Source organism: Falco punctatus, assembly GCF_963210335.1.
Source record: "Falco punctatus genome assembly, chromosome: 3".
NCBI lineage: Eukaryota > Metazoa > Chordata > Aves > Falconiformes > Falconidae > Falco > Falco punctatus.
In genome coordinates this window covers 92192858-92220147 of record NC_137582.1, presented here as the reverse complement: position 1 = coordinate 92220147, position 27290 = coordinate 92192858, and the positions used below count along the sequence as shown (strand labels likewise).

The following is a 27290-nucleotide window of genomic DNA, read 5'->3' as shown; positions in this document are numbered from 1 at the left end:
AACAACAACCAACTTTTCATTGTCATACTACTACTGAGAGTGAAGGAGTCACACTTAGATCAAATATATATATTTGAATATAAAACCAAAACAAACATGTATTTAAATACATCTCTAATACACGCTTTTCTGACAGCACCTTCAACCACCTCAGCATGTACATCAGCTCACTCCACTCTTCAACTATACTTTAATTGAAGGATACAGAGAATGGAAAAAACCAGATTTCTTTCTTGTGAATATCGGGAATTTGTTCTGACTACCATTACTAGTGGCCTGGATGAGATGATAAATCTCTTAAAAAAGACAGGAGAAGATGCTATGTCTACATAAGAAAACTAAATTATTTAAGTTGTAATGACTAAAGGGTCAGCCTTCTAGTAGCGGGCTGACAACTGGAACAATTTTGTCCCAGAGTACACTGTTGGCTTGTCCTATCAGTGACTGAATTTGGAGTATGTTCTCCTTAGAATTAACTTTAGTTTGGGTTTTAGCTTGTTTAGCAAATAATTGCAATGTTAACTTTCCCTTCCTGAACATATAAAGGCCAGCAAATAAATTATTTCAGAATATTTACTGTTTGACAATCAGCTACAAAAATCCTATCCAAAATATCTAATAGAGTTTTCAAAAAAGACGTTCCAGGTAAGAAAAGGAAAGGCTTTAGTCTAATTCCAAATCCATTTCAGGTAGTAAAATCCATGTGTAATGACTCAGAGCACAGCTCTGCTTTGAAAATAAATAAAATAGCAGCAAAATGCTTTGGCACAAACTAAGTTGAAAATTGAAAAACTGTGCACAAATGCAAAAATAAGATACAATCTGCTACTGAGGTTCAAGATTACTGTGCTGAAGTTTTGACTCAGTCAGTTTGAACTCACAGAACTAAGCTAACACTAGCCAGAAATCATTGGTCTGTTCCAGATGGGACTGGAACTACTGTCTGCTTATTCCAGCATACACAATATGAAGACTACCATCTGCTAGAAACAATGCCTATTATCCCTCTTGAAAAAGAAAACCCTAGAAAAAATTAATGCCCTTTTCATTAGAGCATCAGCCTTATGACCTACCTCTTCCTCCAAATGCTTGATATCCAAAGGAATCTTTTTTGGAAGCATGTTTTAATTGAAGGACTTTAATGTTTAAAAATTTATTACTATTTTCTCTTAAAAATAGCCTGTGAATTTATGAACATATAAACCACATTTCTAACTTGTTACTGCAAGGTCTTGCATGACCAATTTGATATCTATGAGTAAAACCTCACACTTTTCCTGTTTGAAAATGTTTGAAAAGCATACTATTAAAAAAACCCTCCACCTATTAAAGTAGATTAAAACACATTCCATGTCTCTGATCACAATCAGCATTGTTCTACTTGGCAGTTAAAAACAATTCTTCCGAGTTTTCTTTTTGCCTTCTCCCATCCGGCATATGTCAAAATTAAAGATCTATGGAAAGAAAAGTCACATTCAACAACCTTCCTTTGTCCTAGTAGATACTAAGAGAAAAATCCCATCAACTAGAATATGTTCTTGAATATTTTACGATCTGTACAAAAACTACATCAGTAAGGATAACATAAAAGGTTGGAAGAAAACCAGTTAAATTCAGTGAGCTCTGTAGTGATAATATATTAGCATTTGTTTCATACATGCATTAAATATTAACTATTCATACATGCATTTACTGATCATTTAAGTTAGTTAAATTCCCTCTTCTGTAAGCCAAACAAAGTTGCTAGCATAATAGCCCCTTTGATATTAAGGCTGAGGTAAGCAGATCTGTTCAAGAAAAACACCAAACAGGTTGAGATACTCAAGACAAGCCAAGGCATTTAAATGTATTTGCCATGCATCTACTAGAGCCTACTAAAACAAAACTCTCAAGCACTTAGTATATTCATGCCCCTATTTTTCTTGCTAAGAAGCTGAGAGATGGCTATATACATTTTATATATATATATACATATATATATATAACATTTTGCAAGTGGGAGGAGAAAAAGAAGGCTTAGAATTAATTAACCATGTACATGTTTAGAAGTGTGCTTTGCTCCCTATAGCTGTATGCTGTGGGGGTGGTGGTAGTGGTGTCTCAGGGTTTTGACGAGGAGGGAAGATGGGGAGGTTTTGGAAACATTCTGAATTTTGACCAAGAGGCCAAGCAACCAGCCTGCTGTTCCAGCTGGTCCCACAGCACTTCACACTGTGTTGTGGAACCAAGACTGTCTGTGCACACTACAGCTTGACTGACATCACTGTCATATGTGATGCACTCCGTGAACTCCATACCTGATGTAGTAATTTCTGCTAAAGAGAGTTTAAGCCTCCTGCAGCAATTTTACAGCAACTTTCTGCAGCAGCTCAGTAAAATTTTTGTGGTTTCTCAGAATAGAACACCTTATTTGGTTTGGGATACAAATGCACCAACACTAAACACGGGAGTTACCTATAAGGCAAGAGAGGCCAGATTCCAATATGCCTACTCATTTCAGAAATAGCAGCAAACTCTGTAAGACTTCCTGAGAAACAAGACACTACTAGTCATTTTCTAATTTAAACATCTAGTTTTCAGATTTTACTACTAGAAATGCCAGGCCAACAGCTTCCCACCTATATTCCCTTTTGAAAACATGCTGATGTGATGGAACATGTTAACTAGTAGCTAAGTTGCTGCCATACCTGAAAGCAAAACCAATACATTTCTTTAAGAAGCAACACTGGCAAAGAGAGACGTAATACAGCTAACTATTCATATTGGTCTTAATAGAACATTATCTATCTCATTTGTCCCCTTCACAGGCCTGTGGCCGAACAATGCTATCTGAATCTTGAAACTTCACATCAGCAAAGAACAAGAAATCACCATGTTACCCATTCACTGCATATCAAGAAATTACACATTATTTCATTATGCTCCAATGCCCTGCATATCCATATACTAATGGAATATCTCGTGACAAAGAAATCTAACCGGCAGAGTCAGACAACTATCCAAACTTCATGTGACCTCAGAGAAGTATTTTGAGAGGACAGTAAACTTCAGATAAGTGATTGAAATTTAATGCTTTTCTCAAGTAAAGAGCTTAAAAGTTTTAAGTTAAACAAAAAGAAGACTCCAACCGCTATTTTGTTTCTATAATAGTATAAAGAAAAAAAAAATACAAGTCAGTATTCAAAACTTCGTAAAAAGCTATCAAAATTGACGGGGGAAAACCCAAATATCATTTGTACACTAAACCTTGTCAAATAAAACGCAATGCCAAATTCCTAAATGTCAAATATATATATATATATATAAAATAAAAATACATCCTTGCCTTTTTGTTCTTTAACATAGCTCTCCTTACAGTTGTGCATGAGCTGCAGAATCCACTGATGTTGAGCGCCAATGCACTGCCAAGCAGGGTCCCCAGGCGCATGAAGATCAGAAAGATATCTGTAAAACCCAGTCCAAAAATCACAGGTTTGACTTGACACACTGAAGGCCTCATTAAAACAGACCAAAGATGTACTCAGAAATACTTTCTTTCTTTTTAGATAATTTTAAAAATTCAAGAATAGTTAAGATACACTTATACCCAAAGCAAACACAAGCTTTACATTTTCCCCTTCTCATTGACTGAGGCAAAATTCCATAAAAAAACCCTTGTAGAAATAAATAAAACCATATATATTTAATATCACATTAATATGTATTTTCAGTTGTGCCTCTAGTAAAGTAGTTGGAAAAGCAAGCTCTTTATCTGCCGAGGTTGCAGTGCAGTACTTCATGTTTCACTTGGAATCAGTGCTGACATCTCAAGCACATAAAATATGGTATTTTTCTTCCAACTTAGTATGTCCTGATTGTATCATCATGTAACCTTAACAAGTAAGTACAGAAGGAATTAGTTTTTGGCAGCTCATTAATTTTAGCACACACATGCACAAACAAATGTAAACCAAGCTCCTGGGGGTGAGGGTTTTTTTATTTATTTATTTTATTTTTTTATCATACACAGTCTGAAGGAAAAAAAAAAGGGTGGGGTGATAATGAAAAGGATTGGGGCTTCTAATACACAGAAGTAAAACGTCCTCTGTCTTTAAGGAGAGGGGAGTATTAGAAGCCAGCTGTTGCGATTTCAAAGAAAACACAGAAGTAATACATATGGCATTCAAGACTGACTGAAAAAAAGCACTTTCAAAAGAGTATTTTCAAAAAGCAGTAGCTACTCTAATGTGCTCCACTACATTCTGTATTAACAAGACTCAGGACAGATTAAAAAATTCAAGATGCTCAAGGTGAAGTAAACTGATTTATTACCTTAAGTAGGGCAGGGAAATGTTTAACTACACAAAAGCTGTATTACAATAATATCTAATGTTAATTAGGATTGTGTTGCAAAATTCTGTCTTTTGAGAACTGTCTGCAATACTTGAACAAAAAATAAACTGTCAAAGAAGGATTGGTTGGATGGATGCAAACATTACACTACCAACCATTTTGACAGGGTGACATTTATGAATTATCCTCCGTGTCAAGGGGGACTTTAGTTTTTGCGTAGACACCAAATTTCAACAAAAAATTACCACTGGTCTTGGAAAATATACATCTATTTGGCTGTTAAGTGATATGGTAAACTGCTTCTGAACAGTATAAAATAATTATCAGTGTAAATTCCATAACGAAAAGAGGAAAATATGAATTGATGCCCAATTGTAAACATTGAATACCTGAGGGGCAAACCCACAGTATTTCAGGTCTTGTTCAGCCTTAAGACACTGAAGGCACATAAAACAAACATATCAAGGAAGAAAAAACCTTGTATAAATAGCAGATGCTATGCAAATAATTTTACATTAGGATTTTGTTAATTTCCTGTTAGCTGAAATACTCTGAAGAAAGCTTTCTTCACACCTTACCTCTAGAAAATTTACACTAGTAGAACTACGTTAGCACATCTAGAGTACTGGAAGTAATTTAATCAGTTTGTATGCTGGAATTCTGTTAATTCATTAGCACTAAGTTATTCCACATTTGTCCACTTGCTGCTCTCCTTCATTATACTGTTCTATATGTGGAATACATTTGGTAGTTACATTAACGTGGTCTGCTTTAATGTATGTAGGCTGGCATATTTTAAAGATTCAATGCTTCAGAGTGAGAGGTTACAGAAAAACAAAGCAAACCGGAAAAAAAACCCACCCCAGAATCAAACCCACAAAACACATACAACTCTGATTCTTCCAAAGTATCCTTAGAAGGGGTCGTAACACTTGACTTGGATAAAGAAGCTCCTCTGTAAGGTTTTCAGGACTTAGACAGAAAGGAAACAGTAGTGACTTCTTCAGAAACACAAAATGTTTAACTACTTACCTTAAAACGCAATTCCAATAAATAGGCAATATTTACATAGCACCCAAAAGAATGAGAAGCACCATACATAAATGTACACTGGCCATTGTCCTCATAAACTCACAATGTAAAGGGACCCAATATACTGATACCACACTTTGTCCTGTGCGATTGGGCCTGGTGAGCATACAAAACATCAAAGGCCTCACGCCGGTGTCAGAATTTTAAGAATGTTGCTCACGGTCTACATATTTTAAGATAACTGAAAAAAGCACCGAGAATTTCAAGCCACACTAGGAGACCTAGTAACATCCAAAACTTAAAAGCTTTCTAAGTCAAACCATCAAATGTTCCAGAGTACTCTAGTTTGGCTCCCAGGGCTGTAAAGCCGGTTAAGGTCGCCCAGTAGAAGGTCCAACCAACTCATATCAGTATGCCTACAACAGACTTCAACATCAGCTTTGCGAATGACATAAAATCTAGGAATTTGAAGGGAAACTGGGGAACCAGTTCATGTTCATGAAATACAAAGGCACTACAGTATTTTGACTGAGTAGTAAAAGACCCAACCCCAAATTTAAACAACAGCCTGGATTAAAACCTCCCGATTATCTGGCTCATGATGATTCCATGTCAACATCAAGCCAAGCTAAAGTGCAAGACATGTTAATAAGGCATCTGTGCTGAGATCTGCAACCTATGAGGGATCACTTCAGACACAGCTTGCACAACATGATGGTTTAGAGGAAGCAACAGCAACTATATATGCCTTAAATATTTTTTAAAAATTCAAAACTCATTAAATCCTTCATTAAATTGTTCTCATTCAAGAACTGTTTTTCATCATTTAATAAACAACCCAGTACCAATCCATTGTGATTATTTACATAATCATAACATCTCAAAATACTCTACGTACAGCTTTAAAATCAGTATTTCAACTATAGTAAAAATGGTCACTATCCTGTCTAGGAAACAGATTTAAATACACATCTAACACCAGATGTCTGATAAAGACACTAGTCAAATGATTACCTTATATAACGTTTCTGATCATGCAATGTTGACGGAGTTTCCAGCAGTTTATCCAACAGAAGTTCTCTTAAAGCTTCAATTCTGGTTTCAACTTCAGCATAATCTAGGAGTAGGGAGAGGAAATAAATCCTATGTGTATCTTCAGCACTGGTACGAACTGACAATTATGTTATTTTTCTAGGACATCAGACCCTTCTGGAGTTAATCTGGAAACCAAGCTACGTCTGAAAATTTTGTATATGACAGTTCCACAACAACGGAGAATTGGTCTTCGAAGTCTTTCCAACAATATGCCAGTAAGAGATACCTGAAGTCACATTGTGGTCACTGTAACTGCTTTTTACATCCAACCAAGCATTAATAAATGAAATCACAGCCAATTTTAAGTTGTGTAGTATGTACCTCACTCAGAAAACTTGCCAGAAATATTGCTTATAGTAACTGATTCCTATAAATCCATAATTTTTATGGATTAAAACCCACACAAAACTCACATAATGTTCTTTAGACTACTATGTGCTTTTAAGCCTCTAAGTTAAAAACCCAAAAAAGGCAGCAAATAACAGAACTCGTATCTCACATTTTTTGAATACTTGAACCTCTGTCTTTCCGAAGAGTGACTTGGCTTTTTCGTAGTCATTAATAACTACATCATAATCACCCTTAAAAAGAAACAGACAAACAACAAACATTTAGATTCGTCAAGAAAAAGGTAACAGACTAATTTCAGCAAACAAAAGTATTTTTAAAGGATTATACCTTCTGGATATTTCTTTCAATATTCAAGGGAAGGTTGAAAAGAAATTTAAAACGCTGGAGAACATTAAGTGCATTTCTTGTTGAATCAGCTTTGTCCTTGCGACCCAGCACTTCTTGGAATAAGGTATCTGCTGTGTTACTGGCTCCTATTTTTAAAAGGATGAACATAAGAAGAAGCGGAGTGAGTAATCAGTTCAAATGACATACAGATTTTCCTCATTTTAATGAGTCATTCAGGCTTTTTTTAGAGCAAATGAGTAATTATTGCTAATTTTTTTATACTTTTTTTGTTCAACTGTGTTAACATTTTACAACTGACACAATACTATTTCAAAGTAAACCACTTAATTTTAATGTGGTAAGACCCCTGTGCAATTAAAAACAAGCACTCTTTCCTATTTCAAATGCTTAACTTCACTGCAGATATTTTATAGTTTGCTTTGGCTGCAGATCTACATTTTACAACGAATTATGCATCTCAGGATATGGAAAAAGTCATAGCAAGTTTTCTTTTTAGAGAAGTATAATTTCATTATCTTTAATTAATGTCATAGCTTTAAGAGTTATCACTGGGTTCTGCAAACAATTTTGTTGTTTTCAAATTAAGTCTTATAAATTATTAAAAATGTTTGATATTTAAGTGAGTCATTGAAAAGTACCGATGATTAAGTCAAAGACAATAGCACGACTGAAAAAGTCTAATGAGCTGGTCACTGTAACAGAATACAAATTGTCTTCACATTGCATTAAAAATCTTACTGGCTTCATTACATACAGGATCAAGCCTTTCATCAAGGTCAACAATTTCACCCAATTCAGTTTCTGTATTGTCTCTGAATATTCTTCAATAAATACATTAAATACAGCCTTAAAATCTTTTCTATCCAGACCAAAAAGCATTCTATTTTGTAATAAGGATTATTTCCTAACACAGAATAATAGAATTTATTGTATAGTAGGGATTATTTACATCATATATGAATATTTGCATTTTTCAACTCATGACTTACTTTTAATTAACAAAAAAAAACCCCAGTGGAACTGTTCTAGCCTTTTTGATCGTTGCATGTATAAGTTTTTACATTATCTGGTCTAGTGACTATACTTTAAGCAAAGCTGAAAAAAAATTACATCAGTCTCGCTGGGTGGCTTGCATGCCATTTTCTCTAGTCAACACTGTGGGTGGCCCACTCATGTTAAAAGTAGTCTTTGTAAAATAATTGTTATATCTAAAGAATGTTTAAACTTTGTTGAAATTTTGAAGCCTTGATGTAAAAAAAGTTTTGTCAGGATAGCTATTTCTACTGCATACTATTTAGCATAGAATACTTTAATCCATTAAGGAGAAAGGCACAATGAAAACAGCTAGCTGAACATTTAAATACAGACCACTGATAAAAGTATGAATTTTCTCTTGAGGTTATAATAAATGCTTTTTTTTTAAATCCTTCTAGTAAGTCACGTTTGTTTTGTTTGAATTCATGTCTCTTGTCCATTCGTTTAACAGCCAAGAAGCAGTGGACTCTATCTGGGAATTAAAAGTAATATTCGCAAAGCATTTTTTTAATTCAATGCAAATGTTTAAGAGGTTGACAACTGCAGGAAAAGCACAGTGATTTCCATCTTTAGTTTAAAACCACATATCTTCATATCTTTATAAATTACTTTGTATAAATCCTCAAGTAAATTATTTTACTTTTTTCCTACTGGCATTTTTTCTGTTTTAGATAGAAATTGAAATACATCATATTACTTATTACTGTCTTAATGAAATCCAATACTTCACACAAAACAGGTTTGTCTCTTTAGACTTAAGAAAATACTGCAAAATTTCTTCCCTCCTCACCCCTCCAAATCCTTTCTACGTTAACAATCTTTATCTCTTCTTTACTGATGAGGAATCTAACCTGCAGTAATCCATGGATAAAGATTCAGATCCTATATTGCCTAACTATGTTTTCAAAATAGATGATTCACCTACTGTGTGCAAATTTTTTATTCAAAATAAAGCTCTAGTTATCCAACAGTGGTCTTTCATAGAGCCTGACAAAAACACCACATAATGGAATTTAACTGACCTTTTTTAAGATATAATTCTTCATGAAATTCATTACAGAACAACATGTGGTTTTAGAAATATATACTTAAGAGTTTATTTAGCAATTAAATTTAACAATTTAGCAAAAAATCCCAATATTTATAATTCTACCTATAACACTACACTGTGCTTCTACTGTTCCATGCCATTTCAATGCAATAGTTTGGCACAATCTTAATGTACATGCAGATGCTGTGGAAAAGATCCTTATTTTTAGGAATTTGTGATCAAGCTCGCAACACCAATTGTCTCTCAAAATATGCATCTACAGTCCATAAAATGTAAAATTCAACTAAAGATTTGAAGTCATTTTTGAAAGCAGGCCCTGTTAATCATGGATTATGGAAGCTTTTCAACGGTCAGACAAGAAACAAAGCTTTGATCCTACACTACTTTGCATAATATTATTTACTCTTTTCAAATCCTTGTATTCGTACTCCTCTACCTCCCACCCATCATGACTTGCAAAGTATCAGGAGGAAAAGCAGCCAATTCTTTTCACAGCAGAGCCAAACTTAATACCACTCTGAAGTGCCTGGCACAAGCTCCTCTACAGATCCAGCTTGAAAAAGATAGTCTGCATTATCTGCATACAGATTTCAGCCAGCATTTATGAAATGAAACAGTGATTATATATTATAGGTAGATTTGTCTCATATTGCTATGTGTAGGAAAATGCCACAGACAAACTTTTGCTTTTTGATTTTAAATCTATAATGCATTTTTGTCAAAGGGAAAGTGCTCTCCAAGGAATCTGTGCTTTGGTGCATTACATGGTATACAGAGCACAGAGCACTGATGATTGCATTGGCAAATTTGAGCAAATGCTTTTTCCTCTTATCCTATGTGTTTCAAATATTTTGCACACATAGGCACACGCTATAGTCTTCATATAGTGAGTGTGAGGGGGTTTGTATGTTTTTTGATTGGGGTGGGTTTTTTTTTTTTGAGATTTTGGGGTCTTTTTGCACTCCAGGTAACAAGATAAGGGAACAACAATGGTCAAACAACAACTTCATTGCGAGCATGAATGTATCTCTACTGAAAAGAGCTAGAACTGTTCACAAAACCCCCTGCTTGCTTTATGCTCCCCATGCAAACACACATACAGTCACTGCTTTCTTCATACAAGAGAAGAAAAAACAGTGAACTTCCATGTCACTTTCTTGATTTCATAAAACACACTCAGACTTTCCAACACTGAGTCAGCTATCTGCATGTCATTCCTGCTTATTGATACAGCACTAAGGGAAACATCCCTTCCTCTGTGAAAAAAATCACAATGAAACAAAGTAAAATTATCTTGGCAGAAGTCCCAGAATTTTTAAAAAAAGTAACTTTTTGATCTGATGAAACGCATACTGAACTGCAGCAAATTCAGGCCATCTCTCTCAATGCAACCTTAGAACCAACACAGAGAAACAGAAAAGACAGTACGGACAGCTTTTCAGAGTTCCTAAATAGAATGCTAATTCCAAGTAGTCTAAATGGCAGCACATTAAGTAAAAAAGATTCTGTTCAGAGACCTTGTTACTGCAAACAGCTTGTAGTTGGGGTTATTTTCCCCTCTTGCTCAAACTTCTTACAATCCTGGTACTTAGCTTTGGTCATCCTCCTACAGTTCTCTATCCATATAGCTCCTCTGTTTTCTTTGTCCACTCCAAGTTGAGATGCCACCAAAATTCTTTTAAAATAAAAGCTTGAGAACATCTTTATTTTGATATTTATTCTCTTTGTTATCACAAATGCTACTGAAAGTCACGGCAAAAGCTACTACTTTTTTCAAATGGCGTACTATCACACCCTAAAATCATTACCATCAAACACAAAAAGGCAAGGGAGACTGTACTGTTTTCTACTTTCTGCCATATTCCTAGGAATATATTAAAGCTTGTTAGAAAGTCCAAAGTCCATAAATAGTTGCTGCTGGAAGGACAAAACTTACTGTTCAGTACATTCTCCAGTTTATGCGTCATGGATCCCTCTACTTTTTCCGTTCCATCCGCTTCCAGTTTTTGATGGATTGCTGGAATAAAACGTCTAGTTAAAATGCAGAACATTTTAATAGGTAGGAATACATTATATCAAAGTGACACTTTAAAACATTTTTTAAATTAAAAATAAAAGTGTTATTTTTCTTGTTGGACATAAAAACCAGAAACACGCTTCATGGCAGCAGAGTCTAGTGGATGACAGGGCTTGGAGCCAGACATTGCAGAATTTTAACCATTACTTTGACACAGACTTCCTGTATCTTGAACAAGACAGTAATGCTCAAGGAAGAAAAGAAAAAAAAAAAAAAAAAAAAAAAAGACCCAAACGACCATAGAGAGAGTAATCCCAGTTGGCTGTCTTGTACTACAAGTGTTCAGTATTTTGAGAAGTAAGAATCATTTAAGTACAAAATACTTTTGCTTTGTGAAGCAGAGTTTTTACACTGATCTCACCAAAAAGAAATTACCAATAATTAATTGGTAGAAAAAGTCATGGGGAATTTGGATGACCCCAAAATCAAGTGCTAGAACATTTCCCTACCAACTGTTTTCACCTGTAAAAATTCACTCTCAAAATACACCATTTAAGAGTATCTTGTAGGACACTGCATTAACCATTACACAGAAGCATTGCCATGCTTTTGTTCAAAACAACATGAAAACAGAGAGGAGTTTGCTTTATTTTATTTTTTTTTAAGATGATATCTTTTTCCTGTCCTAAAATGCCAAAAGCCTCAATTCTTATTTCCACATGGTGTTACAAATGGATGTGGAAATGCATAGTATCTGCATTAGTTTTTTGTTTTATTATACTTTATTTTTCCAGAAGAGAGATATTTACCAGCATAGCCTGACTATTCTATACCACTCTGGAAATACGAACAGTGAATAGAGTGTAAATATTCCTTTCTTCTACTTCCCCTCTCTTACACGGCCTTCCTTCCCTCCTTTTCTCTGTTCAGTACAACTGGCACAGATCAGTGACTCTTTTTCCTTTTTCTCTCCGCCCCCTGGCCTTTTTTTTTTAAAGGTAGTATTCCCATATATATGCATACAGCACATACAAAACAATTACTTAAAAATATTATTTTCTTTTCAAATTTTTAACCTGTTAACAGATGTAAAATCTGCTATATCCAATAGCCATCAGTTGCTGTTGCTTTAGACAAAATTAAGGCTTCAAAATTGCCTCCTACTGCTTCCTGCTGGTTCTCGGTAGAATGAAGTGAAGCTAAGCTAAACTGCCTTTGAAAACAGTGATGCTCAGTGCTTTGAAGCAAGTGAGTAATGATATATTTTGGTCAACACACAAATGCAGTTTTGAAACCACTCTCCCAATTGTCCCAGCTTACCTTGCTTTGGTTTGCATGGCAGAGAAATGCAAGTTCGTCAGCAGGATTCTTTTAAGATGAAACAAAACTAGAAGATGCATTCCATGCCTATACCTACCGAATGAGCTCCAGGAGATACCTGGAACTCAGCCCACTTGGTTATACTCAAGCTAGTCTAAAACACCACCCCAAACTGCATATAATGTGCACACAGAAAAGTCATTACAAACTGGTTTCCTCTACAATGCTATCCCTTACGCAGATGCCAATTAAGAATTCAAGGAAACAAGGACAGAAACTACCTTTAGTAAGGCAGCTCTGTGACCTCAGTCCTACCATAAGCAGTGAAAGAGGGTGCTGTTCTGAGACAGGATGGCCCTTGAAAAGTCTCCAGCCTCCTTCAAAGAAGGAATTTTCATGTAGGGGATGGGGTGGATGGGTTTGATATTAAAAAAAAAAAAAAAAAAAAAAAAAAAAAAAAAAAAAAAAAAAAAAAAAAGAGGGAGAGGGAGAGAATTCCATTATTCTCAAGCATCTCAATTTGACCCTTCAATCCCTTGATCCTATACAAAGAATTTCAGGAAACTTTGCTTTCTTGAAAATGCCTCTTTATTTTTGTTATTAAAGTCATTAGAAGTGAAAAATATAAATCTAATTTAGGACACCATATTTCTTAGGACAATCAACACTTAATGAACTAAAATAAGAGATTCTTGAATATTTTAAGAGGTCTATCTTAAAAAATGATGCATAATAAACTGTAGCACAGATTTTATAAATTATGTGGACACCACTTACCTACAGGAATGCCTCTACAATTTTGTAACAAAAACATTAGAGGTTTTAATGATATTATTCCATTTATACACACCAGTTTTGGTTGGGGTGGCCAATTACAGTACTGCAATTAATGTTACATACTGAAAGGCAAGTTCATCGCAACAGCAACCACAACATAAACAGATATTTTAAAACCAAATGTTGCAAGTACTATTGGAACTGCATCAAAGTGTAATGATTTTAATTTACGTATTTTGAAATAATACTATGAAGCATATTTTTGAAAGATCCTTTCTAAATGGATGTGGATAAAAAAACCCTAGAGTTAGATATTCAAATTTAATATTTTGGAACCATTAATTACTGACCAAGTAACTATAATGTTATGCCTGAAGGGGACGCACCTAAGAATTTCCAAAACTGAACTGTAACATCTAAACCTCTATCAAAGCACATATATTGGCAACAGAAAGTGAAACATGAAGATTTCTTTACCATGTACAGAACAAGAAGATTTGGCAAAGCATGATTTACCATGTTAACACTTGCAAAAATATCAAGTCATGAACTGTAGTTTTTTATTCTGAAAGGAGCTTATTTAGAAATTGTATCATGCTCATTAATCAGTTCCCGGAAGTTTTAAAACACATCACCTCCAAAGCACTTCCCCATCTCATCTCCTTTAGATGAGAATATACAATAGCAATACTATTCTCTCTTCTTGCTTTTAGAATATGGAAGATAACATTTCTTCACACTGGTAGCATTTAAAGTTAGTGGCTTGGCACAAAGTACTTGAAATTCTTAGTTTGAAAATAGTGGTGTTGGAAACCCAGGAAGAGCGACCTGATTAAGCCAACTCACAGGTGTGTTCAGGCAGACAAAAAGATGTCAGTGGAGCAAAAAATAAAAATAAAACAAGGCATTAAGTTCCTGAAAGGTGGAACGCACTGTAGAGTACAGATAAAGTCATACAAAGCCTTTGTAACTGGTAGTGTAAACCAAAAGGTATTTTTGGACCACTGTCTGAAATAAGTTAGGACATACTGAAAAATGTAGACCTACCTAAATTACTCTGTGTACACACAATAGGATTTGCTGTATTTCCTTCCACATTTAATGTGATACTTACTTTTGTACTGATGCTATTTTTATACATCATATTTAGATTTAGCAATAAGTGCATTCATATGCATACAAAAGTTGAGGAAAGTTTTAAGTTTTCATAGTGAAAAATGTTATAAAAATGCTTTATCAGAAAGCATAAGCTTACTTAGTTTACGTCAACTGATTTTTAAAAAGCTAAGGACATGTCCCTTCTATGTAGATAAGACAAAAAGTCTCCAAAGTTAGCAGTTTGGACAAGAAAAAATATATGCAGTCAAGAAAAGTATCTACAGACCTAATGTGATTGGAAGGAATCTAGAGATACTCAAGTTACTCTTTTATTTTAAGAGTACTAAACCCATGTAACAGTGGGATGGTGCTGTCTGGGACAATCCCCATCCTCCTGCATTCACGTGCTTCCTTTTGCGCGATCTAGCAATCACAGAGCTGCCAGGCGGATGCAGTGAGAAGATCTTGTGGAAAAGTCCCTCAGTAAGAGACTTTATTGATCAGTGAGCTTGTCTAAACCTTGCCCCAGCTGCACCACTGCAATGTAAGGGAAGGGGAACTATTGCAGGGTCCAGGGCCGGTGGAAAGCCAGCCTACACCTCTCACAGTGGCCAGCAGTTCAGGTTACCTTCAAATGCAACCTCATACCCTCAACTCATCACGGGCTGCAGCAAGAAGAGAGAGGAGAAAATGTTAGCTTTTTGAAGGCCTGAAGTAAAGGATGGACGGGATTTTTTTCTTGAATTGCCTGTGACCCTGGGCTTACCCAATACAGACTATACAAGTTGGAACAGCAGCTAGAAGCTTAGGAGAGTCTGTTTACTATTTTTGAGAAGCTTTACCATAAGAAGCATACAATAAATAAAGATAAGGAGAGGCTGAGTCTAGATGCTTCACCTGAGGCCAGAAAACTAACTGTATTTTGTATCACCTCTGCCAGTAAGTGTTCAAGTTTGCCAGCTAAATCAGAGTATTTAAAGGCTTGCAAACTTGAGAGTTGCAGTGAGATACTAGTGCAAAGACTAAGTTCAGAGCTCTCAATCTCTAAACTGACTGAATACTTCAGAATTAGTTATTATTGGTCAAAATACATGCAGAGTTCAATCTAGCAAATAAGCTATAGTACAGGTCTTTTAGTAAAATACACTGCAATTAATTCATTGCTGCTCATGTTGAAAAAAGTTGTATTTACTCTAAGGAAAGACACGGTTTTCTACTTGGCAGCTAAAAATCTAACAAAGTAAACCACACTTGCCATGGTCATGCAGTTTGACTTGCAAGTTTCATTCTCATTAGATATTTTTAAAATGTATTTTGAGATTATCACTCGGTGCCTTTCTCAAAACTTCTTCAGCCTAACTCAGCTTAAAGCAACATTGATGCAAGTTTTCAACCGTTTTCTGATTAAAAGATGGCTGGAAATGCATTTGGTGTATCAGAAAATCTTAACCGTTTTCACAGAAATATGGTTAAAAAAAAAAAAAAAAGTACCTGAAATGAATTTTAGTGCTCAAGCCTGTACCTGCTTTTATGCTGACTGCTCACATAGCAGTCAGCACATCTGACCCTTTTTAGTCAGATGCAGAAAATAAGGGGGGTAGGGGTGGGGGGTGGAGGTGGGGGCCACGAGAATACGAAAAAGGAAAGACTGACTCAGCATAGTATTTCTGAGGATCTGATGTGGTAACTATAAAGAACTTGGCACCAAAGCACAGTAATGGAGGGATGAAGAACACATGTTAACATGCTGCCAGGATTTACGCCAATGCACGAATAAAAATGCCTTTGGTTTCCTTTCTTGAAAGATTAACAATTTTCTGTCATTTGAACAAAACATAAGAAGGCTATAGATGAGGACAGCACTGCTATGTAGTGCAAAAACTTCTGAATGGATTCAACAGGAGTGCATAGCTGTATGTAATGAGCAACATGTAAAGACAGCATGTCGTAACAGAGCTAGTAACCCATTACACTATGAAAACCTAAAACCCCAAAGTTTCTTTACTATGGCCATTAGTCAATACTTTAAGGTTGTTTGTGTTGGGTTTGTTTGTTGGGTGTTTCTTTTGTTTGGTTTTTTTTTTTTTTTTTTGGGGGGTGGTGGTTTGGGCTTCCCCCCCCATTTCTAGATCTTTTTGCAAACTGCATAGAAAACTTAGCTTTATTTTGGTAAACACTACTAATCCAAGCAAAAATTATGAAATATTAAATGTAGTATTGCCTCTAATTGCCTGTTTTGTTTTTCTAGCATTTACTTTTTCAAGCTTGTTTACTCAACACAGTAGCAAAAATCAAAAGAAAATGGACAGAATAAAAATTATTTTAAAAAAGTAATGAAAGCATAGTGCTAGGAAGGGAGGTTTTATAGAAATATGAGACTAAAAATTGTAGTCTAACAACATTATGAGGCCTGATAATTTTGTTCTCACACAGGTTTATATTTAAGCAAGTGGGGTATTTCTACACAAATAGCTCAGAAATAGACAGGAAAGCATAGTTTATTATTCTGCTTATAGATCCACTAAAAATTCCGGGACTGGACCCAGGCCTTTGCCAGGATACTTCAGAATTTTAGAGTATAGGAAATGTTATTCTCTTTTTACTGACATAGTGCTAACCTTCTGGATCTAAAAAGCTAATGCTAGAAATAAAAGCAGCTTTTAAATATTGCATGTATTTTAAAAGTGGTATGGAAATCAAAATGGAATGATGTAACAAAATTAAGCTCATTTTATAGCTTGTAGGTCAAGTCTGGCTCAAATTTAATCATAAGTAATTTTCTGCACACTTGCAATGAGCTGCAGTATTTGCTATTTGAAAACTGTAATTGCAAAACTAAACTTTTTGATGATTTACTGTTTTTCAAATGCAAGCAAACAAAAACTTCATAAAATGTGACAGCCACACAGCACCTAAAAGCTACAACGACTGCATCCATTTGGAGAAATTCTGCTAGTAACTAGCTTCCACCTCTAAAAGAGCTTCTGATTTAAAAGAAGCTATGTGAGCAGTCAGCATAAAAGCAGGTACAGGCTTGAGCACAGAATTTTCACTATGGACTGAGACAACTCCTGCTGTTTCACACTTTTTCAAATCAGGTCACCTCTTGCTTGAGACAAAAACCACCCCCTAGACAATGCTATGCTAGAACCTGCATGAAAGGCAAGTTTGAACCTTTTAATAATCATGATCACAGAACTTTTGCTTTTTTAGAGCTGTATTAAGATACTAATTGGTCTGCTACAGAAATTGATTGTAGGCATTGCACGAAAAGGAAGCATCCACCTGACTAAACTGTTTACCACCACTTAAAACACTTTGCTAGCACTCCTTTGTCAGGTCATCTCTTGGCATACATTGCTTGTTGCAATGTCCGCCTAGTTATTTAGCGCTGTGAGATCAGAATAAAAAAGTTTTGAACAAGCAAACTTAAATCATCATGCCTGTTTATTCATTGTGCCTACCTGAGAAGGTCATAAATGTAAGGACAAAATAGGTAGCAATGATCGTGCAACTGCTTCTAATTCAGCTTTTGTCTCTGAAGTGTTGCACAAAGATAACTCAAACCTTCAGACACGACCATCCACTTGGAAAGCTAGACAGTGAGATTAGAGCACATCAGTATTGCTTCATGATTACTTGCAGGCAGGATCTGAATTCTTAAACTGAAATAATTTAACTTTCATCTACTGTGGGGTACATACACGCATGTAAACTGTTACTCTGAAGTCACCGACAGACTGTTAGATACATGCCTGACACATGCAGCATCTTGCCTGTTTATTTCCATGGCCCAGTTCCTTCTGCACCTCTAGGAATTACCATATTGAAAATAACTAGCTATAATAGCAGGCTGTTCTTACTCTGCAAAGGTTATATTTATCACTTGATATGGGATGAGGAAGATAACATTAATAGACACACACCACAAAGCACTCAACACAGAGCTATTCTAGCCATTTCAAGTCAGCTGCATAACATTTAGGTAGTAATTGTATGTTTGAATTTTGTTTACCCAAATCCATGTGTTTAATAAAAATTCATACCATTTTGGAAAAGGTATATAAGACAAAACAGGAGTGTGACAACAGCAAAACTTGGTATAACAGCCTGATGCCATACTACCCAGCAAAACCAAGTTATGGACTAGCATTTCATTGGACAAATAAACAAAAAGACAAAAGACAGTGAACTAAGATAAGAGCTAGCAGTGTATAACCACTTCAAAATTAGTCAGTCATCAGTCTAGTTCGCAAACAGAATCACTAATGAAAAGTTGGCTGTATGTACTCGAAATTCAAACATGACACAATTCCTCAAAAGCCAGAAGCTTACATCACAGATGAGCGCCGAGTTTTAGTTTCTGAAATTCCCAGTCCGACTCAGAGTTCAATATAAATCCAGTGGTTTCTTTTGTTTTAGTTTCAGAGCAAATTAATGTAACAGACATAATGGCAACAAAATAGGCTTATTCATACTGAATCAGATCCTGGATCACTGACATGCTCATCCCAGAACAGGCCTTAGGGGATTGAAGTGTAGAAGTATTCTACAGCAAGGACAAAAAAAAATCACCAAAAAATAGGCATTGACCAGATAAAGGATCATTTCAGCCACGTAAACATTAACCTAACATATGTATTTAGGTATTAGACAAAAGGCCAACTGCAGTTCAAGTTTCTGATCATACTAGCATTCCCATAGGCCACACATCTGAACAGGAGTGGAAAGGGAAAAAAGGAATAGTGCTGTAGCAGCCAGCAGTACTTCTTTTGTATAGATTTTTTTCTGAAAATCATATAAAGCGTATTTGTAGTTGTAACTGCACAAGAGCTGTTGCCATGGCAAACTAGAGAGTCAAATCCAAACCTCAAATTTGTTCAACATATCAGTGTTTCAAAGACAACACAGCATCTTCTTTACTTGCCAATACAGATTTCACACTTGCATGTTTTTGCATAATTGAGTGACTGAAGTGGTCATTTCCCTATTTTTTTCTTTTCAATTAAATAAAAAGAAACTCTGCAGCCTAAGACTCTTTGTAAAGAGCACTTCTGAAAAAGTATATTAGAAGCAAATTAATTTGCTAACTTTCCAAAGACTTCTGTGCAGGACATGACTTGCTCACGACAATAAAACACAACTTGCCTACAAGCGTATGAACAGCAGCCCTTTTAGGAATGTTGCTTTCTGGGTTGCAACGAGAATTATGGGAAATAAATTAGCTGAACTCCCCAACGCTGGAGTTTGGTCAAGTGGGTCAAGTTGAGGTGAGCCCAGTTCCCCCCAGGTCAGTTTACAGCTCCCTTCAGCTGATGAAACAAACTTCCCGTTGAACATCTCCACAGCAAAGTCACTGTCAAACTGTCGGCCAAGTTAACAGGCAGAGAGATGTGAGGATCTGATAAGGCTATTCTATTTTCCAAGAAATTAAGTCAACCAAGCAAGGGTTCTGGCCTATTTGACCTCTTATTTTCTTAGTAAACAGTTTCTAAATCACAAAATACAATACACATCTCAGGATAACTTTTTATCTTTTTGTTGCTTACTTGTGAAAATATTAATACCCATTTAAATGTGTAATACAGACTGCAGCATACTTAAGATCAGACCAATCTTACTGATCACAAGTAACGAAAAAAGCTGCACCTTAATCAGTGATAACAGGATTTCCCAGATCAAGTTCATGTATTTGAAACAAACACCATTACATGTGTATGAATTATAAAAGCAGGTATAAACAGACATGCAAATAGATGAGTATGAAGTACCTGGTAAAGCCAGTATTGTATCTCTCAAAGCGAGCCTCCTATGAAAAGTAACATACTGCACCAAGTTAGGGAGACCTAGGAGAAATAACTGCAGACAGATAGCTCTGCACTACAACAGAATGGATCTGCAGTTTATAAAGCGTAACTTGTGGTTGGAAGATGTGTTCTAGGATATCTGACAAGGAAACCCGAGAACCTAAATTTCTGCCCATCAACAAAAACCTATCTTCTGAAAACACATCAGATAGTAGAAATCTTCCCAAAGGAACCGAGTAAAAAAAAAAAAATCCAAACTAAAAAGCAGCAGCTCAGGAAATTCAAGTTATATTGGAAGACAGACTACATATGTTCAATAATGGTTCGTACTGGCCCTGGCTGAGCCCCACAGCAGCCTTCCCAGTGCTGTGCTCTGTTTTGGTAGCCAGAGCGGCGGTGATAACACAGCAGTGCTCCGGCTGGTGCTGAGCAGCGCTCCCACAGCATCAAGGCTGCCCCTCCAGCCTTCCCACCCCTCACTGCCAGGCTGGGGGTGGGGGGCAAGATCTCGGGAGGGGACATAGTCAGGACAGCTGACCCAAACTGACCAACGGGATATTCCATAACGTATGACATCTGCTCAGATATAAAAGCTAAGAGAGAGGAGGAGGAACAGGGGGCATTTGTTATTTATGATGTTCCTCTTCCGGAGCAATTGCTACACATCCTGAAGCCCTGCTTCCTGGAAGTGGCTGAACATCGCCTGCTGATGGGAAGTAGAGGATAACATTGTTTTCCTTCACATCCACATGTGTGACTTTTGCTACAACTTTATTAAACTGCCTTTATCTTGACTCACAGGTATTTTTTTCATCTTACTTTCTCCCCTTATTCTGCTGAGAAAGGGAGTGGCAGAGTAGCTTGGTGGGCACCAGGCATGCATCCAGCCAGGATGAACCCACCATACCAGAGTGTAACAGGATTTTTAAGTAAACATTCTTCTTTTAAAGAGCTTAAATTTCTAAATTGCATGCCTAAGAATTAATGGGGGTTTTGTTTGTTTTGTGGGGGGTTTAAAATTTTGCATCTAAGCTGCTTCTCTAGAACAATGCTAATAATGCTTATGCTTAAGTTGTCTTGTGTTTCAGAAACCTGAAGTGATCAAATGTTCTGGAGAAAAGCTTTCACATCTGGCAGGAGGGCTGGATGGTGGCATCAAAGACACCTTTTTTTTCTTCCTACTAGTGGAACACTCTCCACATCCAACTTAGCTGCTGATTATACTTATCACAGGTTCAAGTCTTTCAAAAATGATGAAATTTTTCCAGCTTTGCTCCCTCAAAAATATTCTGCATAAAGAGGAAAAAAGGGCAAATAGGCAGTTCTGCATTACAAAGCTGAAATTGATAGGCAATAAGGGTGTTGGGTTGTGGGTTTTTTTTTGACTGAAAAGAATCAAAAACACTTTGGCAGGCACATTTAATAGGAAATTTCACACATAAAACGCATACTAAAATGCTACACAAGGCAGCTGTGACCTGCATCCTCATTAAGAATTTGGTTTCAGAATTTAACAACTAAATATTGTATTGATAAGTCTCTTGAACTCCAGTATTATAGCTTTGGATTTGTAAGTGATTAAGACTTCAAGTTTCTGATTTTCTTCTACAACAGCATCAAGGCCATTCTTTCTTAGTATTATTTTAATTCACTGTTCATAACAATACAAGATACAAGTCTGCTTCTTTTTGAGCACTTAAGGGGTATCACTGGGAGGAAGACAAAACCAAGCCATTTTGGTTACAGATGAAAAGTGGCACCATGTACCACATGAGTCATCCCAAGTTGTTTGAGTTCATAATTTATCTAAAGGACTGCACTGATAAAACTCAAATTTTAGGTAAAGATAACACTGATACAGATAAAAGATGCAGAACAGTATAACAGCTATTATTTAGGTTGAGAACATAGTAGGTAGTGAAACAAATGTGTTTGGTTCCTGATAAATTAAGATGTTAAGAGAACAAGTAGGAACATAAAAAAATATTAATAAAATAATGATCAGGAAAGGCAAGATAGAATAGGCAAGAAGCCTACATTTTAGTAGATGGGACAAGAGAAAACTTGTCAGTTGTGTTCAGCCTTTCTAAAACCTCACAACATTCATAGTTTGCATTAGCTTTTTGTAAATCCTACTAACTTTTCTGGTCTATTTGATACTCTATATGCAGAGCAGATTTGGTTGTGAAAAACAAATCATATTTCAGTATTTGTTCAGGATTATTTAGGATTTTGAACTATTTAAGAAAAATTAGGATTTCAACATTTTCAAGATATTTAAGACTTACAAACAAATAGCCTATTATCATTCTTCCTAGCATTTAATACAAACTCAGCTTAAAAAAAAAGGTAAAGAATGCCAAACAGTGATTCTTCTTAAGAGTCTTTTCCTATGACTACTATCACATATTTTAGTATTTCCACTAAATCCTTTAATACTCCTCTTCTGTTATTAAGCCTATCTAGATTTAGGCCAAGGTTTTCCAAAACAGATCAGTAATAGGTCAGTTCTGGGTGGGGTAATAGAGAAGTTTAGGAATTAAAAAGATTCTTCACAGCAAGAACCTTCAGATGTCTCAAGATGAGGTCTTAACTACCAAAGCACGTATGTTTGCACTGGTGGAAAAAGTTCTCCTCTTAAGAATTACTGAATTAGGCAGGTAGCCAAAAGCCAGCAACCACTTCTGAAAACATTGTCATCTGATGGGCAGGTCACAGGTTAATCTGCCTGGGGCAGTAATACAGGTGGACCGCCAGGTGAGACAGCACTACCTTCCCTTTTCCCTGACACGTGGAAAGTATCAGACAGCGAGTGGCCTGCAAGCAGTTCAAGAAAAACCTCTTACTTCTCCAAAGCAGTGTTCCTAAAGCCAATGGAAGCACTAGCTTGGCTGAGGCTATGACTAAATGTAAGTTTCCTTACTCCATGGTACCCATTACACAGGATCAATGATCAGGAATGATAATCCTGCAATATACCATAGCTATGAAGAACTGCATAGTGCTAGTGTCAGCCCTACTGGGGATGGCCCAGCACTGTCACTTTCTTATCCAGCACAGTCCCTGACTAGACAGGGCTATGGCAGCCCACAATGAGCTTTTACCTCAGAGACATTTTATGTTTTAAAGTGTGTATATATAAAATAAAGCTATATATAAAAATGGAACAGACAACTAAGTTAATCTCACTAGTGTGTTGCATTTTCCCTATGGCAAGCAGAATATAAAGGCTGTCTGATTTCCCAAGTCAGAGTGTAATGAATATTCATATAAATATTGCAGTCTGACTATGGGATAAGTCATCATAAAAACTATTTTTTATATTGCTACAGTTTGTAAGTCATCTTAACATTATCTTCAGTTTAACATTTCTTCTCCTTTCTGGATTTGTGGTCTAAGCAGTTTCAACAAATGCCTCCACAAACATTTGGTGCTATCTTTTCCAAAACTACCACAATAATCAGCCAGCCAGTCCCAGCTTCTGAGCAACACAATACAGACTTTGGGCTTGTTATACACTTTCAGACAGGACTGTGAAGAAAAACAGTATTTTTAATATTAAGTTCAACCACACGCAGTATAAAAGACAGTATCTGCATTTAGTAAGCACAAAGCATATTTACCTGACAGAGCATCCTGTGCTTCAAAGAATGTGCTGAGACCTCCTTTCACATAAGCTAGACTGCCCTCATTTTTCTTATTGGCTTGTTTCTTCAAATTCACAACAGCCATTTTGAGCTGATCAAAACTGAAAAGAAACAAGAAAACCCCTGTGACGTTCAAACAACGAACAAGGTCAGCTAATGAATAAATGGAACAACTACTTGGAAAAGCAAGCCAGCTACTTTTGCAACAACTATTAATGACTGAGTAATTGCTAAAAAGTGTGCTGCTTGATGACAGCTTACTTTTAGTCCAAAGAGCTTTCCTGTTTTAATTTTAATCCTAAATGGAGGGTTTCTATCACTTGTGATGGAATAGATTTCTTTATAACATAAATTAGTCAAGAAATTTCTTTTAAAAGTGCAATATTGCTCTTAACTGTACTACCTTAAATAGGTGATAGTCCAACTCACAACACTTAGCACACCAGATTAACTACCAGCATGTTAGAAGTCTCTTTAATAAGAGATATTTGTTTATTTGTTTAACTCTGCAGCTTAGTTCACAAACCTTTTTCACTTTCTGTTTCTGAATTCCTTCAATATTTTTCTATGAGTTTGGACATACAGCTCAGAATTGAAGACAATATTAGTGCAAAAATAAAGAAAAGCTGAATGGATTCCTGCTTTATGGAAGTACGTTTTTTATATATAGTCTACTGAATTATTTTTGAAAGACGCTTCACAGGGCAATATTAACTGCCAACTCATCACTATTGTTTGTATGGTAGGTTACTTTTTATCTTAGTTTCCTAATATTTCCAGATAACTCCCAGTTTACACTTGATTTCACATTTTTACTTTTTGCAATCAGCTGCAATTACTTTAGAAGTCTTACATCATGACTAATTCTTCATTACTTGCATGTCATCTTTTTGTTGATGACTATGAATATGATCTCAGTAGTTATGCTGCTGGATTAATTACAAAAGCACTATCGTGAACAAGCTCGGAAACACAAATATAACACATGATTTTCATGCTTAAAGTAATTTCTCCTACCTGCAGGCTAAACCCATCTCCCTGACACAAAGGAATCAAAAAAACTGCACTATACCTCAGTGAGGAGAGGGAAACAATGAAGTAAGGAAATTAAGGCATAAGGCAATTCCACCAATACTCTTTGCCCGTTTTAAACAGAGGTAGAAAAAGACACGTTAAGACAACAAACCAAACTTCAGCCTAGGCAGTGGGAAAGCTGTCACCACCTGCTGGAAGACAAAACACACTGGTGCACTTACATGCATTTTCCTTTTTATATTAATGATGTCACAACATTTTGCTTTATTTCCTGTTTCCATCTGCTGGACAGAAATCACATTATTCAATAGCCGGATGGGTCTATTTGGGCATACAAGAAGTACTTACCAGCAGCATTTTCAAACTAAAAAAAAATCTGTACAGTTATCTTTTAAGCACTGTTTCACTTTACCTGATGATCTAATACTATGTCTGCATAGTTTATTTATATTTGTCAGAATATTGCTGAGGTAAAAAAAAAAAAAAAAAAAGTTATTTTGGTTGCTTACAAAGAATTTCCTTCAAGGAAAAAACAGACATAAGCTAACCAAAACATCACTGCACCACAAATTTAGCATTCCCAATACCTGAGGTTATGTAGAGGACAAGAACTAAACCGTTGCTGTGTGCTTCCGCAAAAACAGCGCAAATGATATGAGGCAGATAAATATACGATTCCAGAATATTTCTAAGACTACACATTTTGAAGTGAGAAGAAGTAAATCCATTTTTTCCCCTTCTTTATTTAAAAAGTTATTTATAATTAGATTCAAAACATGACTGGATTCACCCTACCCTTTGAGCCATTCTTCCTGTTGAGTTTTATACAGCTTTTGTACGTCCAACACTAAGATTCAGACTTTGTAAACCAATATAAACTGAGTTAATATGCAAAAAAACCCAGCTTTCATTTAAAACCAGAAATTAGTATCTTTTATTCCACTAGACTGATGGGTTCGTGACTTGAATGAAAGTTGTTTGTGGGTTTTTTCCCCCAAGAAAGATGAAGTATTTAAGCTGATGCTAGACGAAGTGTTAAGAATATTTTTTTTCTTAATAGGAGGTTTTAAAAGTCCATGAGAATGGACACTCAGGCACTGACCCACTGGCACAGTAGAAGTTAAAAAGGCACCATGCAAGCTCATGTAATTATTTATTATCAACTCATAGTACTGATGACCAGAAAAATCAATGTTCTTACTGACACCTTGCCATACTAGGCTTTACAACCACCACATTATGCTGTCGTTCATATTCCATGGCAATTCTGATAAAAAGAGTAACTTAAATCAGTCTAAATAGTAATTTAATTAATTTTCTGGGTCTACAGCATCCTTAAATGTACCCAAGCCACCCATGACAGACAGCTGTTAAATTAAATCTCAGCACTCTCCATAATGGTGATTCTGCAGCACTCAGTTACACAGTCCCAGGGTTTAAACAATCAAATATTGGTTTTAATCTGCACCTAACCTAAATTATATATTAATGTATTATTTCTGAATTAATCTTGTTTCCTTTCTAAAGGCACATAACTCATTCAAGCTGTACACCCACAGATACTTACATACTCCTGTTTTTGTGTCTCTGCTTTCCTATCTTTCTTAAACCAGTGGCCAAAACTGGGCAGAGCACTTCAACTACAGCTTTAGTAACAATGAGCAGAGTAATTACCCCCATATCTTACATAACACAGCCTTGCTAATACACCCCAAAAGATGGTATGGACTAGACAGCCAACTGGTATTTCTGGCATGTTACAAACACCAGGTTTTCTTCTATACTACTGTTGCCCAACCCAGGCGCGTACTCTGCCGCCTGCCTTCCCCACATCCCTTAGAGCCTTGCACCCAAGTATTTTGTGACTGCTACTGCCAAGGCTGCCACTGGTTATCATGTCCCCTGCCTTGCCTGCACGAATCAGGTCTAGGAAAACAGCACCCCTGATTGCCCACCTAGCAGCTACGTTAGAAGGCATTCCCAGGACTCTCCACAAGCCTCCTGGATGGTTGCCCTTCCTGTAAATCACAGAGGTTAAAGTCCTGTACAGGAAGCAGGGTCTGCTCTGTGCAGGCTTCCTCAAGTTTCTTAAGGAAGATTTTGTTCAATTCCTCATCCCACTGTGATGGTAGCCTTTCCAGCCTCTTTAACAAGCTCTCAACCATCCTGCTACCTGCTCCGTAAGAGGGAGCATGTATATATTCAAGCTGTTCCTTCACACAAAGGTCAAGTCTGTCTGTTCTTTCTTGGATGTATTTCTGAGAAAGCCTCTTCCCATCCATCATAGAACACCAGGCACGTGAGCTATCCCACTTTATTCCAGTGATGCGCTTGTCTAATCCCAC

The 27290-nt window shown here is 36.2% G+C and overlaps 1 protein-coding gene across 2 annotated transcripts in view; it reads right to left on the bottom strand.

The window, feature by feature from the left end:
* The window catches only part of EXOC2 (exocyst complex component 2), a 134102-nt gene that overhangs the window by 73266 nt on the left and 33546 nt on the right, over nucleotides 1–27290 (bottom strand). For both annotated transcript variants that reach the window (XM_080379913.1, XM_080379914.1), the window contains exons 6-11: nucleotides 23887–24011; nucleotides 11181–11261; nucleotides 7138–7283; nucleotides 6959–7040; nucleotides 6379–6481; nucleotides 3326–3444 (exon numbers count right to left, since the gene is read on the bottom strand). In XM_080379913.1, the coding sequence (XP_080236039.1) occupies nucleotides 3326–3444; nucleotides 6379–6481; nucleotides 6959–7040; nucleotides 7138–7283; nucleotides 11181–11261; nucleotides 23887–24011 (656 nt within the window). The remainder of the gene's footprint in view (nucleotides 1–3325; nucleotides 3445–6378; nucleotides 6482–6958; nucleotides 7041–7137; nucleotides 7284–11180; nucleotides 11262–23886; nucleotides 24012–27290) is intronic.